Below are 20794 nucleotides of genomic sequence, written 5' to 3'. Positions count from 1 at the left end.
AGTAACATAATTTAGCCATAACGGATACAGATGTAAATCGTTAATAACAATCTACTTCGTACGTGTAATCTTTTTCAAACATACTGGGCAATTCTCTGCCAAACCCATGTACACTTATTTGGCAAATTTTGGTAAGTTTTGATACTTTTTTCCAAATTTTTCAGATAAATGTATTTTTTAGATTATATGTACATATCGATTAAAATAAACCTGGTGAAGACATTAAAACAGCCCAACTCAGATAGCATAATGCAGTTCTATAAATATTTCATGCTGCTATTGTCACAAACTGTAGCTGTATATGACAGGCTTTAACAAGTATCAGAAGTATTGTTACACAACAATAGATGTCAATGCCATTGGTTATAAGCTCTAGGAAGATAAGCACTTACCTGAGTGGTTGGTGAGATACCTATCACGCCGTACATTGTAAGCGCAGTTATGAACCAGGTATAAACGTTATCGTTGCTATGACGAATGAAGTAACATGACACAAGAACAATTCGCAGGTCAGTCTATAGGGAGTCAGCAAACATTTTGTCTTAACCATGGCCACCACACGATCTTCTCTGGGAATCAATGTAACCAGGGCATTTTAGCACAACAGGCTGGCTGGACAACACAAAACCCTTTCTACTAACCCCGCTTACATGAAACAATCACTAAACCTGTGTGGAATTATTGGTGTACCTGTTCTGGTGACATGCCATGATGAAACCATAAATCACTTTTACCATTTTATGAGCTCTGTATAAATGTGAGGTGACGTCAAAGCTGTGAGACACCATCAGATGAATAATCAATAGCTATCCAGTCTGATATAGCCAGTAGCTTTATATCATCGGGGCAGTACTGAGAGTTAGGGATTCAAAAGTATGGGCGTTCCCACCAGAAACAAGTGATGTCGAGACATCGACATGACATTAACATTTATACGTGATCAGCAATTAGATGGCATCGATTTCTATCTATGCTCATGCATTTCATAATGTCCATAAGAACTGTCCCATGTGTTCTGGCTATGTAATGGGCTGAAGATTTAAAACATACATGTGTAGTGTGATGACATGGACAGTGAAGTACTTACACAGTGTGAATTATGCTTCGGCATGTCACCTAACTAGCTAGAAGACCACTGGTCTACATAGCTCCATGTACATGTGTATAGGTCAATGAATATGTATGCATGCTTAAATTTGAACACCATAATTTAAAATAAACAATTTCAATCATATGGCAACAAGGAGTCATTAGGTGTGTGTACATATACTGTGTCTTCTGGCGGCAGGGCAAGTCCATGCCGAAGACTCCGGACATGACACCACACTCAATCCCATTAGAGTGGCACCCGGTCATTATAATGACCTTTCAGTGCTCAGCCCCAAGCGAGATGGCCACAAGTACCACAAGTCTCACAAGTCTTTCGTGTGACCTGACCCATATACCTCATGATTCTCCTTCAAAAATATACTCAGGTGACCTGTTCAGTTATTTATTTATTTGACTTGTGTTTAATGCTTTACTCAAGAATATTTCACTTATACGACGGCAACCAACATTATGGCGGGAGGAAACCAGGCAGAGCCCAGGGGAAACCATGACCATTCACACGTTGCTGACAAAGCTTCCCACATACAACCAGAGAGGAAACTAGCATCAGATGGAGGTGCACTTATAGTGACAGCATTGGTGAGAGGCTCCCCGAGTCATTGTTCTGTGCTACAGGTAGCTATCAATGGCTACACCTTGTTCACCACCAGGGCACAAAGTTTTGTCACATGACCTTCTCCTATCGGCTGACACTCCAACAACGTTCTGTCAGATTTTAGAAGGTACAAAGATGAAATAAAGACAAAATCTTAGATGCATTTTGCTTCTTTCACAAAAAAAAAATAGAAGCAACCATATCCACTTTGTAATTATTTCAGAATATTTGCCCTCAGGGTTCAAGGTTGTCATTTATTTGAAAATTAGGAAGAAGATTAAGTAACTAAGTCTTCTGTTAAAGTCTCAAGAGGCTCACAAAAACACTGGTCACTGACATTGACTTCATGTTAAATTTAGGTCTTAGATGGGAAACTAAGCCATGGATATCCTTAAGACTAGGTTTCCTTGGAGAAATACATATGGTAATATGATTGAATGATTTGGGGATGAAATTTGTGTAAAAGAATAGATAGAGATAATTTATGACGAGCACTTCAAACCCGAGAGCAATAAGCCGAGCAGCAGAAGGATATCAGATCAACATGAGCACAGTATTAAATCAAAGAATTAATCCAATGTGACATTGTGATAGCCGCTGATAGCTACATGTATATACTCCCCAGCCACAGTGGAGTATACATGGCACAAAACCACATAAAAAGCTACTTCCCCACCCCCACTGTAAAGGGCCTAAAGATAAGAGCTAACAATTACTACTAGACTGATCAATCCAATCATCCATGAACATACAAATGATGTGCATCCTGTATAAAATGTACATGACAAAAAACATCTGCTCACCACAATATGTAGCTCTGCTTCTTTTATTTAATTTGAAGAAATTCCTTCATACTGCAACAGAGATCCAAGCATGCTTGATGAGGTCTTAATTATAATTCATGATTAGAACCATGGACATACACAGGAGAAAAGTACTTGAGGATGCAACTGTGCATTACAGATGGACAATTTCTACCCCACTGGGAGATGTCACAAAAACCCCTATACAGGAACACAAACACGTACATATGCACCTATAATACGACACGTATATACCTCAAAACATTGCTCCAAGCAATGTACATAGTTTGTACACATGTAAATATCAATAGTATAGTCTTATACTCTATGAGCAATACACGTATATGTACATTACATTTTTCAAACATTGATGATGGCTTACACATACACAAAATGCATCATCAACAGTGGAAAGGCCTCCATTACTCTTGCAGAGGTTGATACAAAAAACATGGACTTTCTATATTCCTGTCATGCCTGTACAATAAACATGTATGTCATAGAAACAATGAATACTGAGTGCATTTTCACGCAATTTATTTACTTAGCACCACATATGTAATTTCAATTTATGACTGGAAATATGATTACTGTTATGTATTATCTTCTACATTCACAAATTAATCAATGTACCAGTATCATTTATATATTTACCAATCACTGTACCAGTATCTTTTATATGTGTACCAATCGCTGTACGAGTATCATTAATATGAGTACCAATTACTGTAGCAGTATCATTTATATACATGTATGTACCAATCACTGTACCAGTATCATTTATATATGTACCAATCGCTGTACCAGTATCATTTATATATGTACCAATTTCTGTACCAGTATCATTTATATATGTACCAATCACTGTACCAGTATCATTTATATATTTACCAATCACTGTACCAGTATCATTTATACATGTACCCATCACTGTACCAGCATCATTTATACATGTACCAATCACTGTACCAGTATCATTTATATATTTACCAATCACTGTACCAGTATCATTTATACATGTACCCATCACTGTACCAGCATCATTTATATATGTACCAATCACTGTACCAGTATCATTTATATATGTACCAATGACTGTACCAGTAGTATTTATATATGAACCAATCACTGTAACAATATCATTTTATATGTGTACCAATCACTGTACCAGTCAACAAATGTTTGTGCCATTTACCCTTGCCAGGTTCCACACAGCAACTCTAGAATACGTGTAAATTTTACATTAAACCATGACAATTACAATCAACTTAGCTCATGATCACTGACTACAGAATGGGGCCCAGGATAGTCCAAGATTGGTAGCTTAGATTTAGCACAACATGTAGCATGAACTTGTGCCAAATAACCTTAGGCCTGCATGCTCGTCCAATGAATTTCTAGGGCCGGACACCTTTATGAATGTTTAAGAAAATCTTACATATGAAGGGGCATAGTTTGCTTTATTATACAGCTTCCACAACAATTTAATGTTGTTTTCAAGGTCTCACATAATTCTTATAGGATGCCGGTATTCCAGCAATATTGCACAAGTGTTACACACAGTAACATGCAAGTAATTAACGGATAATTAAAATGAATGATCTTACAGTTACAAATTTCACACCTGTACAATAATATTACATAATGTGTCAAGGTATACACCAATCTCCTGTGATTTGGAGTGGCTGCCTCGTGAATGCTGGTACCACATCATAAGGATTGAAAATACATGCCAATGACATCAAATGCAAAAATGATCTTTGTTCATACTGAATTAGAATTTTGATTTGATTCATGTTTAACGCCATACTCAAGTACTGAATTACAAATTTAACATATAACATGTACATATATATACATATATATTAATGCTACTATATTTGTTTTACATAACTACTGTACTTCATCAAATTAGTATACAGGAATTAGCACTTAGTGACGCTTCAAATCACACCTTCAGCTGAGGAATTTACCACAAAACGTTGCAAGAAATTAGAATATGGCCTGAGTAGTTACACCAAGTTTGCCTCATATCATGTTCTCTTTGAATTTTGAAGTCAAATTCATTATAAATGATTCATCATGAGTCTGGCTCTCATTGCATACATCCCAGAGATGAAGGACATGCATGGTCTGAAAGAATTACCTCCCTTCTCACTGTCTGTACACCCACATCATTTGACTATGAATTCCAGCCAGTGTGCCCTTCCTCAATTTGTCTACACTGACTGAGTTTGGAATGTCTGGTATTATGCTGAGCTCATCATTTCTTGCCAGCCAGCATATCCCTTAGTTTGTCAGCCGTTTGTTTGTCCATGGGACCACATTTAGAAAGGACGTACTTCATGTCAGACTCACTGCGGTTCTCAATAGCTGCCTCAGCCGCCTGCGGCATTTTGCTGAAACCATAAAGCATATTAACACTATTATCTACTGTACTATTTCCTCACACACCATGCTCATAAGATACAAGTAAATAATGAAATGTAAATGATATATTTCTAAACAATTTGTGCGCTAAACTACATGTGTCTGTTCGGGTTAAAAATAAATAAATAAATAAATAACATTGGTGCATTTACAATGGAGAAAATCTGAAGTATTAAATATAATAATTTACTCTTCTTGACAAGCAGATGTGCCTGTTAGCAACAAAAATGTCTGTAACCAGTACAAGTGTACACTCACTAAAAGACGCATGTCATCTGATGAAAACACATCACAGAGGACGATGTATATGAAAGTTTGATTCAAGCAGACCATGGATCATTGATCAAACAGGTGAAGTGACTGATACTCACTCGCATTTCACATAGCCCTTTGCCTTCTGCTCAGGTGCAAGCTTTGGGACATACTTCAAGGCTTCAAAACGGTTACCGTACTTCAAGCAAACATCCACAAATGGCTGAAAAATCCCCCAAAATAAAATTAAAGCAGGCACTAATTTTTAAAGGACACATGTATGACAGGCCCAACCAAGGCAAAATAGCTGTCATCTGTTGTGTTAGTTCCAGCTGCCATGCATGTACTTGTAGCTATAACCTTATGAGGTTGGCATCTAAATATTTAGATATATTTCAGGAGAAATCTATTCTTCATATAACATCTTAAAGAACACAGTATGGCTACTGTCCGACTTGCTTAAGTAAATCAGGGGCTCAAATTTTAGTATTTCAGATCTTTAATCTTTGACAACATTATTGTCTCGATCAATTCCATTATTATGCATGCATTCAGTGGAAAACTTCATGGAATGACCTGCCATCCTAGCCTTAATATAAAGCTCCTACATGTAGTACATTAAAGTGACTTCACTTGGCTGTGATAACTGGAAAACCACGATATATTATGAGCTGATCCTTACCTCAAATCCAATGGGTGACTTTTTACCTTTGCCAAATTTGTCTAGCTCCAGCCAATCTCCAGCCTCTGCTAGAGCTGAAATCCTTAACCACCAATACCTAAAGGCACAGAGTAGACATCAAACAACTCATCTAGGGATGAATTGCTATACTACAATCAATTTATTTGACATGAACATTCTACAAATGCTGACATAGCTTAAAAGAGATTGTTCAGACTTTTTTCCCTGTTTAACAACACAATGTTCATTCGTACAATATCAAAGTACCGTAAATCAAATATAAAATACAAATTGTAGTTCGATACCTCATGCCAGAATATCCATCAATTTGTACAATGAACATGTTCACTTAAAAACTGACTTCTAAATTTAATTCATTATCAAGCAACAATATTAGTTGTATTACAGCCAAATCCTTTTATACAATTTCTTTACTTATCTCTGTATTAGTGAGGCAAATGATATGATAAAATGTTACCGTCTGTCAGGAACTTTGAAATCTTTCCTCAGTGTCTCTGCCTGTTTCGGGTGATTGCTCATGATGAGTTTGTAGATAGTTTGATGCAAGGACAGATCAAGAAATGGCTGGTTCATCTCCTCCTCTAAACGACGCTGGTAACGAACCAGTTTTATCTGCTCCTCTGTTTGCTATAAAGGAACAATAAACAAAAGTGGTAACAAACAAGTTATATCTGCTCCTCTGTTGTCAAACAATAATGTCCATAAGCCTACGTCAGTACGGCAATGAAAACAGTGGTACCGAACAACATTTATGTTTTATATTTGCTGAACAATAACTTGTATGACAGGTATTTAATGTGTCCTTAAGAATTTTTTTACTTATATGTCGTCAGTCAAACAAGCAATCTTACTGAGTGTGAGCCCAGAGCATTATCAAACAAAGATCATGTAGTGAACCAACAGTCTGTCCCTCTGTCGGATGAATGATTACAAACATATATCTAACCACAATGTTTGTTAGAAACAATTCTGTACATGGTTGTTTTTTTCATTACAAGTATATACACCTAATCAAGTCAATATTCTGTCACTACTTACCTTTGCTGCAAATTCACTCTTTGCTTTTGTATATCCTTCTTGTGCAGAAAGGAGGCAGGACAATTTACCCTCAATTCTCTGAAATAAAACATATCAGATTTCATTTCACATAAGTAAGGAATGAAGGTACCAGCATACTCCTTCCCAACCCACACACATCTGTACTATACATACTGAGTAAACAACATCACATCAAAATGACAATAAGATGTGAAGTGAGATAAATACCTCTTCATCATAACTGTCAATCACTTTACAGTTGGCCAATTCCAGCTGATTGTCTTCCTGGTAGAGGAGATCTTGTAACATCTTACGGTTCTGATGACGACAGTACTGAAACAAAAAACACTCATGTTAAACTTGTACAGCGCCACATAAAATAGTGGTTACCCAGTGAAGTAGGCTGTAATATTTATTTACATGTATTTAGTGGATGTGGATAGTGGAAAATCAGAATGCCTGGGGTATATCATTGGCCTCTTATAAAGTTATTGACAAACTTTTTCCATATTTCCCACCATATTGGTGGTTTACAAGTGGTCTTGTATGAATGTTAGGCTATGTCACAACAGCCACAAATGCATCATAAACCACTTTTTGTCATCAAGGCTACACAAGCAGCGTAGTCCTAGCGGACTGAATACGCAGTGTCTTAGCCACTCAGCCAAATCTGTTCTTCGTAATAAAGTTTAAACTTCAGTTAGACCCAGAGCAAATCTGTTTGTTTACTGTTTCACCTCAGTTTAATCTACCTCAGCCTACATACCTGATGGAAAAAGGCATATGTGCGGTTAGCCGATATACCTGATGGAAAAAGGCATATGTGTGGTTAGCCGACATACCTGATGGAAAAGGGCATATGTGTGGTTAGCCGACATACCTGATGGAAAAGGGCATATGTGTGGTTAGCCTACATACCTGATGGAAAAGGGCATAAGCAGCAGGCATACTTCTGATGGCCAAGAAGAACTCTCCTGAGCTCAAGTTATCTTTCAAACGCAACAGGACTGTATATACTGGGCAAAAGATAAGGGAATAGCTGTGTTTATTTATTTTGTTTTTTTTATTTGATTGGTCAGCATAAACAGACTACATTTAATCTAATGGGGACTGCATGATACAGTGATGATAAAACATACCACATATTACAATGCTGCTACACTGTACAAAGTCAAATTTACAGCTTTACTATGTAATTTCTGAGGAAAGGAAGTACCTGATACCATACAGAATGTATGCAGGCACCATACAATGATATATTTTATGAAAACAAGTTCAAACTCCTCATCAAGCCAAAGTCATCTTATCTGACATCTCACTGAACAGCAATAACTACAATTACTATATTTCACCTAAAGTTTAGCCTCCAAAAATGCACTTTCAGAAGTACATAAAGGCCTTTAAGTGATGCTTTAGATGTCAAAACTCATATTTCTCCTGATAAGAAATTGAGCAACATCACATGAAGTCTTAGGTGGCCTTATAAGGTGGATGATCTCAGAGTGAAGCAGAATGTGTCACCTGAAAAATGCGTTAGGTGAAATACAAGTGCCTGTAGTCTGTGAATCTTATACATTGTATCTAAACTAAATTTCTATTCCCTTTTTGAAAGCCAGCTGGCATCTGTCTTCAACAGAAGAGGGCACCTGCTCAGTGTGTTGTGTACCTACCTAAATCAGAGTCTCCACTCTCTATAGCCTTGGTTAGAGCCAGTTGATCTCTGTTCATCTTCAGCAATAGGGGAACCTGCTCAGCAGCTTTGGGCTCAAAATCTAACAACTGATCATAACAGTATGCCATGCATGAGTCATGTTTTACTACAGGTTGTACAGAAATGTATGAACACTTCATGGAGCATCTTCCAAAAATTGTAAGTGATTATTTATTTGACTTCCTTAAGACAGCCAGGTTTAATGTTGCAGTGAAAACAATGGGTTCTCCCTATAAATATACAAGTGTATATGGGGAAAAAAACACAAAGGCAGATATAGCGCAGAAATACACTATTTTTGTCTCTCTTGCTGCTTCAAATAGATTTTACTTGCATTCACATTTAATTATAGTAACCCGTGTTCCCCTGGCACCATAACATCCTTCCTGATACATTCCTGTAATGTGAATGATCTCACTCTTCCAGCATAATCAAATGAAGCATTTTAGGGGCAGTCCTAAAATGTGAATATCCGAATGACTGGCGAAACTGTCAGGAGTGACTTACCCTGATGGCTAACTCTGCCTTGCCAACTTCTATGGCCTTACTGGCTATCTCAGAGTAGGACACCCCGGGAGTGTCCCCTAATTTCTGGGCAATGGCCTGGGCTATAGACTCATCATCCTCATACGCCTGCTGAACCTGAGACACAAATGCAAACATCTTACCAAGTATTGTTACTCATACAAGTTCTTCATTCATAGCTAAATGTAACATGGTTTCACTACCAATGCATTTATACGGTTTATGACATCGCTGGAAATAATAAAAGAATACTGTGATCCTTCAACCTTTTCGTACATTAGCAAGATGTTTATTAAAGCATATTCTGAAGGCATTATTCTGTGTATGCTGATTTTTTGTGAAGCCCTGAAAATTGCCAATTCAACAAATGTAGTTTTGTCTCCAAATTCAAATAATAAATGTGCATAAATTGCTCTGAAAGTTGCACTTTCATAAGCGAAAAGGTTGACAATTAGGGTAAGTACTTAAAATAAAAAATATATATTTATAGAGCACTATAATGTACTTGGCGTTCATTACTAGTGGTAAAGAAATTCCACTTCACAATAACAACTTGTACAGTCATCAGCCAGTGATTTCCAGTAGATTCACAACAAGAGTTGTTACATGTAACTACACATGATTTCAGTTTACCTTATAGCAGGCCCAGTGAGCCAGGATGCGACTGGCTCCCTCAGAGTCTGGTATTTTGAGGAACTGACAAATCCTGATAGCATGAGGGAAGAGTTTCCTCAGGACCAGCCTATCTATGAGTACAGTCACGGTCAGGTTCTTCAATCTGAGCCACAGGTTAAAGATCACACAGGTAAAACAGGTCTCTCCAATGCAGTCGCTGTGAGTTCAAGTCCAGCTCATGCTGGCTTCCTCTCTGGCCATATGTGGGAGGTCTTGCAGCAATCTGCGGGTGGTCATGGGCTCTGCCCGGTTTCCTCCCACCATAAGGCTGGCTGCCGATGTATAAGTGAAATGTTCTTGGGTACGACATTAGACACCAATCAAATAAATAAATCAATAAATAAATACCAATATAAGCTCAGGACATTTGATGTGCTTTCCGAATCATGATGTTAAATGATCCAGATTATAGATTACCTGCAAACAGGCAACATTTTTTGTCCATTTTTGAAGATACCTGCAGCAAAACATGATATACTGAAGATAACCTGACTGTATATCAGCTGCCATTTTGTTTATATTCACATAACACTTCCATCCAAAGTGATTGGTAATGTGGATGACAATCACAAAAATAAGGATCTCAAAAAATGTCTTGTGTTTTGATTTTCTCTTGGTTAAAAATTACATAGGCGTAATCTTATGAATTTCATTTTCCAGTTCTTTTTGTGGAACATACAAGTAAATTTCAATGATTTCAATCCTGGGATCAAGAAATGACTGTTCATGTGATATCTGTGAGCACTGGGCTGTATAGCTGAGAAAGATGAAAATGTATCATGGAGGAACCCAGATGCAGTACAAAACTGCCACAACCACAACAACTGCATGATATTTTCTATCAGAAATGTCATTAACTGTCATCAACACATCCAGTAACTTAAATTTGGTAGCAAAGGCTACTAAAGAGGTTTTCTGTAGGAGATATGTGAATGCAAAACTTCAGCTCATAACACGAAGTACTGAAGATGTGAATTTGACAATTTATTAATATACATTCTTAGAATCAGTGATGCCTTGTAACACTTCAGGTCACTACAAGCAGTACTTTTTGAGATATAACCCCTAACATTTACCTTATACTGATTCTAATGCACAAAGTCGTGAATTTTATGGTAATTAATATCCATACAGCGCATCAATAACGGATCCCCCCTCATGTTATTGTGTTCTGCATGTGTCAAAAATCTGAGCTCAATACATACATTGCTTTCCCTGTTATTGGATGCTGACTGTGATGGTATGACAAAAGCTATGCCCGTAATTTGTACAGAAGAACTAAAAAGGGATTTTACCGTAGAGTGCAGCAGTTTAGCAGATAATCAGCAGATCAAACAGATGCATTTATTACAGTAAGAAAGGATACTGATTGTAGGTGATGCCAATCCCTATGGTGTGGTCCCTTACGGCATTCAAAACCCGCAACATTTGACACATGTTCACAAAGGCTTCTGGGCGATAGTCCGTCAAGAAACACTTCCCAAAGGAGGCCGCCTGTACACAAATATTATTAACATGTATTAAAATAAGTTTGTACATACAGTACGATGGATAAGTTTACTGTAGGAAATCTCAGCCACTCTATTGTCTACAGCGAACCAGGTACATGCAGTTCTATATATATACATCTGGGTTGTAAAACAGTATTTCAATCTTTCATTCAGAGCTCCAAATTATACAATGCTTCAAGAAAATAAACCTACAAGAAGCAGCAAAACTAGGGAAGGCCGCAAAACTTTATTTTCACTTTGATGTGATCGATCTCAAAAAGCAAAGTTTGGTTAATAAAATCCAGGCAAATATAAGCCTCAGTCTTCTATCCTGGTACATATGCATGAATCAGTTAACAAGCAATTCCTCTATTACATAGGCTATACTACTCGTGACCACAGGATGAGACTGTACCCTGAGTAGCTGTTTCTGTTGGCTGACTTCAATCTCCTGACCAGCTGCCTGGATACACTGCTCTACAGCCACATTGAGCTGGTCCTTGATCATCCTCACATACTCATCTGCCTTCTGGCTACCTTTCTGAGCACGTGAACACAAAAAGAAATCAGTGTATCTGTATACACACTGCCCTTTGTTCATTATCAGGAAAATATGAGAAAAGTGCTCAGCTCACATCCATATAACATATGTCAGAATTAAGAGCTTAACGGAACTTGTATGAGTGTTAAAGATAGGCTGGTCAACAATGACCAAATAAAGTTATAAACAACTTGAGATAACGAAAAAAGGACAGACAGTTAAAGACATCCACTTAACTGAGAGCGAATAAAATTCTCAACCACAGTTACATGTAATCTAGCACTTCTGTTAATCTAGAAATTCAGCTTTTATAAGTTCATCAGTTACTTTTTCTTTACCAGATCTGGGGGTTTTAACAGCATACCTGGAATTCTTTAGCAGCTTCAAACAACATAGCACCTGGTGACATTGATCCAATCTTAAATATCTGTTCTGTAACATCTGACAAGAAAAAACACCCAAATAATGACAGAGAAAAAAGAAGCTTTCATCATAATGATATCATAGTTACAGATTTCTAAATGACAATGCATGGCAATAATGACATTGTGTTACATGGTAGAGTTTGGGCAAGGATGGAAGTTTATAGTGGGTGTAATAGGTCAGTCAAGGGTGGTGACTGACTGACAGCAGTGGAAGTTTGAGGTGGTGCAACTGGAGTTGTAGCACTGTGAGTACATGTACTTCATGGTGTAGTCCTAAGTGTTTCTGTTTCAAACTGTACATATATCCAACATACTTGGAATCCTGTGTAGAAACTCATGAGTGTAATTCCCGATCACCCTCAGTCCATCTACTTCCTGTGACAGGTGTATAGGCCCATCATATACATACCTACAAACATCGTACACACGAAGCATCAATACTGGTGCATGCAGTATTTCAAATGGCAAGTTCTACTGCATGCTTATTAATCAGAATGTTGTTCAGAGTTACAACACCAACTTCACAAAACCTAAGCTGTAGGCGCTGACTGTTCTAGGTACAGTGATATATGTGTATGTGCTGGAAAGTGTATTCCTTGGTTAACAGGGACCACTCAAACCCCATCTCCATGGATCATCTTTGACGGCAATTTACACCTTCATCAAAAAAAAAAACAAAACAACCAAACATCTCTTCGAGAAATGTTATAACAGTTTACTGTCAAATCAAACTTTATGTTCAATTTGGAGTTTTTAAGCAATATTATGTTTACATGGCAGCGGTTAGATTAATTCATGGAGGAAATTTTCCAACAGTTGGAGAAACCAGAACACTCCACCATGTACTTGAAAAATCCTTCAGTATAAAGCCACAGCTAACCCAGTGAGAGCTGGATTTCATCATGTAGCCTATAAATAATCAGTCCCGGAATCGCAATTTGATTGTACTGGGATTGATGGTTCTATATGTACTGCCTAATACTTACTTGATCCAGTCTTTGTCGGGTCCCACCACAATCATCAGCTCCTCCCAGTATGCCACGACTGCACCAGTCTCACACCTGTACAACATAACCATCATGTACATCCGCAGTTATGGGCCCGCTTGCACAAAGTCCTCTTAACGTTAAAGGCACATAACTATTATGGCAACCAGCACTGTAGGCATTGCGCCACTATGGTAGTTATGTGCTCTCAACGGTAAGAGGACTTCGTGCAAGTGGGCCCTGGTCAATAAAACAGAGTACCTCAAACACTTAACATGTCTCTATCTATGGTAATAGAGACACAGCTGTGATATAGTGTGAAGTATAATGTGTAAAGTTTGATCTAACTTCAGGATTAACATTACTTTGGACACTGTTTTACTCCAGCAATGACTGGGGCACCATGAAACATGTGTTGGGTGATAGCAATGCTATCTGCTTTGGTGTCTACAATGCTGATGGTGTCAAGGACACCTTGCCCAGTCTCTCTATGAGAGTTTATTTTATTTATTTATTTATTTATTTATTTGATTTGTGTTTTACGCCGTACTCAAGAATATTTCACTTATATGACGGCCAGCATTATGGTGGGCGGAAACCGGGCAGAGCCCGGGGGAACCCCACAACCATCCGCAGGTTGCTGGCAGACCTTCCCATGAGCTGGACTTGAACTCATAGCGACCGCATTGGTGAGAGGCTCCTGGGTCATTACGCTGCGCTAGCGCGCTAACCGACTGAGCCACAGAGGCCCCCTTTCTATTAGAGCTAAAACATTGCTAATACTATTGCATTCAAAGGATTGTTAATTTAACTAGTGTTTAACATCTGTGCTAGCACTTCCAATGTCACAAGATGCAAGAAATGTAATGATGCATTGAGTCTGTTAGTTTTCACTAAACATCTTCACCTGATCACCCTAAAATCAGTATGTGTATAAAACATAGAGCCAACAACGACCTAGCCTGGATGCTTGTGAAATTAACGTTCACCTCCCATTCTAATTCATCTGTGGCCAGGACCTTTCATTACGGAAAACCAAACTTATCACTAATGATTGAGAAACTCACCAGGCTAGCTGTAATGGTCTCTGAGGGCACTTTGTGTTAAATTCGCAGTAAACCTTCTGTAAATACAAAAAACAAGTACAACTTTTAAAATAATGTCAAATGGAAAGGAATAAATGCAGAATATATTCTACTATAGAGAGGTTTGACTAAAACCAAAACACATGGAACTATTTTGACAACTTTGTACATAGTGGTATATTATGAGCTTTTGGCCGCAACTGCTACCATCATGAAATAAAAACACACCTAAATTCAGAAATTCCCAGTGATTAAATAACATATCATCAAGTCAGTTACGTGGACTGTAGTTATCCTTAAAAGTCACATGTTGGAAGATAGTTTTGGTTTTTACATGCATGTTATTTTGGAAGGGGGGGGGGGGGGGAATCTTCTTGTTTCAGTCATTGTAGCTGTTTCCTGCAGTTTGGCTAACAGCTTACCTGTAGATCTGAGGAACCAATCCACAGCATACCTGTGTCAGAGAACAAAGCCAAAAACTTGTTGTTAAAGGACACAGCCATCTCAGTGTATGCACCTACAGGGGTCCCTGGGGGTTCCTGAAATGATAAAGCTCAATGGTGAATTCTATAGTAATCAGGCCTTGACTATTTATCACTTGTGGCTTATACTGAAATTAACTCACTTAAGCCCAATACTGACCAGCATAGTTTAACACAAACAGTTCTGATTACAGGTAACCACTCACCTGTGCCTGACACTGAAAACCAGGGTCTGATACGAGCAGTTCTGATTACAGGTAACCACTCACCTGTGCCTGATACTGACCACCAGGGTCTGTTTAGAACAGTTCTGATTACTGGCAACCACTCACCTGTGTCTGATACTGACCACCAGGCTTTGATAGGAACACTTCTGATTACTGGTTACTGCTCACCTGTGCCTGATACTGACCACCAGGGTCGGATAGGAACAGTTCTGATGACAGGTGACCAATCACCTGTGCCTGATACTGACCACCAGGGTCTAATAGGAACAGATCTGATTACAGGTAACCACTCACCTGTGCCTGATAGTGACCACCAGGATCTAATAGGAACAGTTCTGATTACTGGTAACCACTCACCTGTGCCTGATAATGGCCAACATGCTCTAAAAGTTACAGATCTGATTACTGGAAAACCACTCACCTGTGCCTGATACTGACCACCAGGGTCTAATAGGCAAAGATCTGATGACAGATGACCACACACCTGTGCCTGATACTGACCACCAGGGTCTGATACGAACAGTTCTGATTACAGGTAGCCACTCACCTGTGCCTGATACTAACCACTGGGGTCTAATAGGAACAGTTCTGATTACTGGTAACCACTCACCTGTGCCTGATACTGGCCACCAGGCTCTAAAAGTTACAGACCTGATTACCGGTAACCACTCACCTGTGCCTGATACTGACCACCAGGGTCTAATAGGAACAGATCTGATTACTGGTAACCACTCACCTGTGCCTGATACTGACCACTAGAGTCTAATAGGAAAAGATCTGGTGACACATGGCCATTCATCTGTGCCCGATAATGACCACTATGGCCTAATAGGCACATATCTGATTACAGGTAACCACTCACCTGTGCCTGATACTGACCAGCAGGGCCTGATAGGAACAGCTCTGATTACAGGTAAATACTCACCTGTGCCTGATACTGACCACCGTGGTCTAACAGAAACAGCTCGGAATCTTTAGCAACAAGGGCTCGGGATTGCCTATCCACATTGAGGATGGCCCAACTACTGGGGGCATTTTGCAGTCCTAGGGAACAGACAATGGTTCCAGTCATTTAACATTTGTTCTCATTTCACGTACGTTTGACGTTTAATTGCAATGACACTGACATTATGCTGTTATTTACAGCATTAAGTTTCTTCTCCTCATTCCAAGGATGAGCAAGGCTTAACATGGGCATATAGGGGTTTTACTCGGAGTATTAAAGCTTTTGAGGCAATAAACCAAAATTTTTCTGAAGGCAGAAAGTTGTAGCTCTGAAGTTGTACTAAATATTTAAGCTAAAGAAACATACATATCAAGACAGCACTAATGAAATGGTTACCAGTATAAACAACACATTGTGCACATGTGACTGTTGTGCTTACCTGGGACTTCTGCCAGGCGCCTGATTCGTGGGTCATCCACACTATTAACTATGAAGATACGTAATGATGATGTTAACACAGCCACACCTGTACCCTGGAAACTACTGAATATTCTACACTCCAACACCTTGGTATCTTTAGCCTCCTAAGAAAGAAAAATAAATGAAAACAATCATATCATACAATCACAAGCATCTTACAATACTTTCCCAAGTTGGAACCATTTTGAACTCATTAAAACTAGACTGGCTTTGACCATGGTATGCTGTAACCTATTTTTAAAAAAATGGACTGAAATTTCTTTTTTGAAAAAGAAAACCCTTATTTTATAATTACTATGAAAAAAAAAAACAGTAATAAAATTTTAACAAAACATACTATGAAGAGAAAATATGATCATAAATAGGGTGTCCAGGACAAACAAATATGTGAATGACAACTTGCAATGTATTAAAGCGCATTTTAAGGTACATTTCATGGATAGTTACTATCTTAGCATCTCTTCAATGTCTCACCATCCAAGTTTTCCCTACGGCTTTATTTATTCTTTTACCTGACCCATCCCAAATGTCCTCTTAAAATTGCAGAATATGTCATAGACAAGGACCACTCCATCATCTTGTACGCACAGCAGGTCTTCACTGGCTGACCAGCCCAGTGCTATCACATTACCACTGCTCCACTGTAAACATGTCAAGGAAGACAATTAGACATGGTAATGAACATCAGGAGTACGCTTCCAACTAGATGTTTGTGTATGCTGTTGCCATACCACATACCAGAATCCCACGTCATACATGTACGTGTACACAACGTCAAGGTCACTGTAATTTTCTCACTGGCTAAGTCAATATTCAAAATCAACCAACATAAAATATTTCGGCATAGAGTCCCATTCAAATAAATCAATCATGGCCAAGCCACATACTTTGGGCAATTTTACACGCTAAACTACCAAAGTTGCATATCCTGCCTGATTCTGAGAGTTTTACTGATCTAAGGTGTTTTGCGGCTTGTTTAGAAGATAACCTTCTGGTAGAATTAGCTTGAAAGAATGCTGCGTTCTATACAGCATCTTCTTATGTCCTTCAAAAGGATATTTTGAATTATGTTTGAATTGCTTTGCATATTGAAATTGACTTCCTCTTTAAGAATCCATTCATAGTTAATGTAATCCGGTCTTTTTTTTTCCAAAATAAATCTCAATACATAATTTGCGCTAAACCTATGCGTTAAAAAACTTAAACCAACAGTCGATACAATGAAGACACCTCTGATCCAGAGTTAAATCAACATGTATTGCAGCATGTAACATACTCTCATATGACTAATCTCTTTTCCAACAGCTGTGTAGATGAACAACTCAGGCTTGGCTGTACCAGGGATACGAGTAACCTTCCTGTCATCACGGATTAACGCTGAAACATGAACAAACTATAAGATGAAGTATACATGCACATCCATCAGACAGAACAACACATCCAAAAAACTGTGCAATTATTATTACATGTATAAGAAATATAAGAAACACTGTGTACATTATATTATGCAAAGTGTCTTATCAGTGCAAAGGTTTAGTGAGTTCCATTACCTATAGGTCCTCCATAAGGGGCAACTGCTATCATAAACTTGCTCAAATCCACCAGATCAGCCCATTCCATGAAATATAATTCAGATTTTCTAAAAATAAAAAACAAGTACCAGTAACATATTAAGTTCTACAAGACAATATCTGAAAAAGATCAGTGTTTATTATGCACAAAGCCTGTCATGTATCAACCCAAAAAATTATATATAAATATCTCTTTATAAGCTAACTCATAATGTGTTTCCACCAAGTACATTATGTTATTGGCTTCCTTTATTTGTCCATCTGTTTGTCTCTCAGGAAAAACTTATGAATAAATTTGGATAAAATTGTGCATGCGGATTGGTGTCACAATTATAGGTTGTTTACAGTAACTAGTTGTGGAGTGGCGTAACTTTTATTGTGAGCAAGAAAAAATACAGCCTTAAATGTGTTGAATTGACGGTATAAAGGAACATCTGCCGCATCTTCACACGCTTATTAAAACTTCAACAGCATAACTGGATGTCAAACGAGTGGTCAGCGTAATGAACTAACCAGCTGTGAGTCTCGCCGAATCAGAAATGACAAGCGCACAAATTCACAAAACAAGTACATTTTTAGGCGTCTGTCATAACGTTTACAGAAGCAATTTGCAGGCCTGTTTTCAGCAGCTAACATCAATTAAAAATCAGTATGAGCCAACTATTTTGAAGTCAATGCATTTGGAAAGTAAACGACACTGATTTTCCCTGAAACGTCATGTTGTAAAACATGCTAAAGACACGCGTCCGAGGCCCGAGAAATGTGGGAGGGTAGGTGGGTCGTTGTTGTTGTTCGCTCTTCTCTTTTTGACAGATAAGTGTGGGATCAGATGAAACCTGAAAAATACGCTGTCCCCACAAGGAAAACATTATGAGCGAAAAAAGGAAAAATAATCTTTTGTTGCACCACCATTTTTATCCATTTTGTTCAGTAACACAGCACTGACACTCACTTAAAATAGCATTCCCCGAGTGGGTTCCACTCCGCGGTGGCCATTTTTCGTGACTTTGATAGGATTCATTCTCCCTTCAGCCCCAAAGAGCGAAAGGTTCCACATGGATAATCTCCTTTGATAAACATGCGCTAGCCCTCTGAAAATAAAAAAAAAAATAAAAAATGGAAGGTGGACAACCGAAAAACCTTGTCCCAAGCTGTTTTCGCTTGTTTATTTATTTATTTATTTATTTATTTAAAGAGGGGTATATGCATTCAAATACTTGAGTTCTATGATGAAGATTGGCAGGGTACTTTGACGTCCTTCACATTATACCCCACAAATAAACCTTTTGGAGGAAAAGTCCAGGATGTCAAAAACATTCTAATACACGAGCAGTGTAACTCCGAAAAGCGAAAAGCTCATTTTGACTCAGTATTTCGGCAATTAATTTTGCCATCATCAGGCGAACTAAATTTCATGGTGAACACTACCCATATGTATACAAAGCCACAAAATGCAGCCTGTGTGTTAAACCATGCAACATAAGATATAGATACAGTAGAATAAAACAGAAAGATTTCATATTGTATATACATCTGTAATGTTCACCATAAAATTTGGGTCCCCTGATTCGTGTATTGTTAAACTATAATCACTGAAACAGGAGGTTTCAAAAATATCTTATTATTTTATTCATTATGCTTTCTAACTAGCTCTGTGATAAGGAAAACGGTAGTTTTCTAGATATAAACCTTTAAGTTTATAAAATGTACATGTACACGCCGGCTACATGTAGACCTATCTGTCTACCAATTCTCATCACCTGCAAGTGTTTACTGTTTTAAAAGGTGACACAGTCTGTAAGCTAGATACATGATTTCTTACAATGTAAATAAACCAACGCACTAGGCATATATACGTTATATACTTGTAGGCAATGTGACAAACTGATTTTGACGGAGAAATAAAACACAGAAATAGCGTATTGTTATACAAAAATGGCACATATTCTGATTCAGTTATATAAAATTTGGGTATTTGGAAATGTCCCTGTATCACATTAACATATACGGTTTGCCGTTGTGGAATTTACTGTGTACTGTACATTTGATACAACATGAGCTATATCTGTTTATGGCTCCATGGTTACACATATGGCAGCCGCATTTATAGGCATGCATATGGACATCAACATGTACTGTAGGCGTTTACATAATAGGCCTAATATGGAGGCTGTTGTCTTGCGTTGAAAGCTATAGTGCCCTTGGCAACAAATGTATATCGTCTATAGGCCCTGCATGCGTATGCTAAGATATATGCCTCTGTGGTAGGCCTACGCATCGTCACAAAAACCTTCGCATATAGATATACCTGTGATTAGGTTACATTAGCGACTGGAACAAATTGAAAAAGAAAGTTAATACTACAGAATCTAAAAATAATGTGAAACCGAAAGCTTACCGGTATTTACATGTAACTTATGTTAATACCAAGTGTAACTGATTTCTAAGATATGGGTGTACAAAATACATGAAGAAATAACATACGGAATGCCCAAAGGAATCGACACAGGTTATATCATAGTGTCGCCATGAAGAAACTTTTGGGAACCAACTCAGCAAAATAACGACAAAAGCTTTAACATGCAGTAAAGTGCTTCGTATTGAATTCCAATTAATGTCCCTCCTCAGACGTAGGCCTACAGTTTGACATATACATGCACTATAAAGTTTTGCTATCCAAATTATTAAAAAATTTTAAAAAATTTCCACTGCTTTGAAA

General features: G+C 38.0%; 1 protein-coding gene across 1 annotated transcript; it reads right to left on the bottom strand.

Moving 5' to 3' along the window:
- Nucleotides 1–2525: 2525 nt before the first annotated feature.
- LOC135475265 (vacuolar protein sorting-associated protein 16 homolog) lies at nt 2526–19101 on the bottom strand. The gene is made up of 23 exons (XM_064755103.1): nt 19028–19101; nt 18055–18143; nt 17781–17881; nt 17017–17145; nt 16464–16608; nt 16004–16122; nt 14792–14908; nt 14352–14407; nt 13285–13359; nt 12613–12707; nt 12238–12314; nt 11748–11873; nt 11209–11336; nt 9801–9945; nt 9150–9284; nt 8602–8710; nt 7850–7947; nt 7160–7264; nt 6932–7009; nt 6351–6520; nt 5873–5969; nt 5310–5413; nt 2526–4907 (listed from the first exon to the last, which is right to left on the bottom strand). The coding sequence occupies exons 1-23, from the start codon at nt 19069–19071 to the stop codon at nt 4772–4774; spliced, it is 2478 nt and encodes an 825-aa protein (XP_064611173.1). The 5' UTR covers nt 19072–19101; the 3' UTR covers nt 2526–4771.
- Nucleotides 19102–20794: the final 1693 nt, after the last annotated feature.

This window comes from Liolophura sinensis, chromosome 1 (assembly GCF_032854445.1).
Source record: "Liolophura sinensis isolate JHLJ2023 chromosome 1, CUHK_Ljap_v2, whole genome shotgun sequence".
NCBI lineage: Eukaryota > Metazoa > Mollusca > Polyplacophora > Chitonida > Chitonidae > Liolophura > Liolophura sinensis.
The sequence above is the reverse complement of the archived record's forward strand: the minus strand, read 5'-3'. Positions and strand labels throughout refer to the sequence as shown.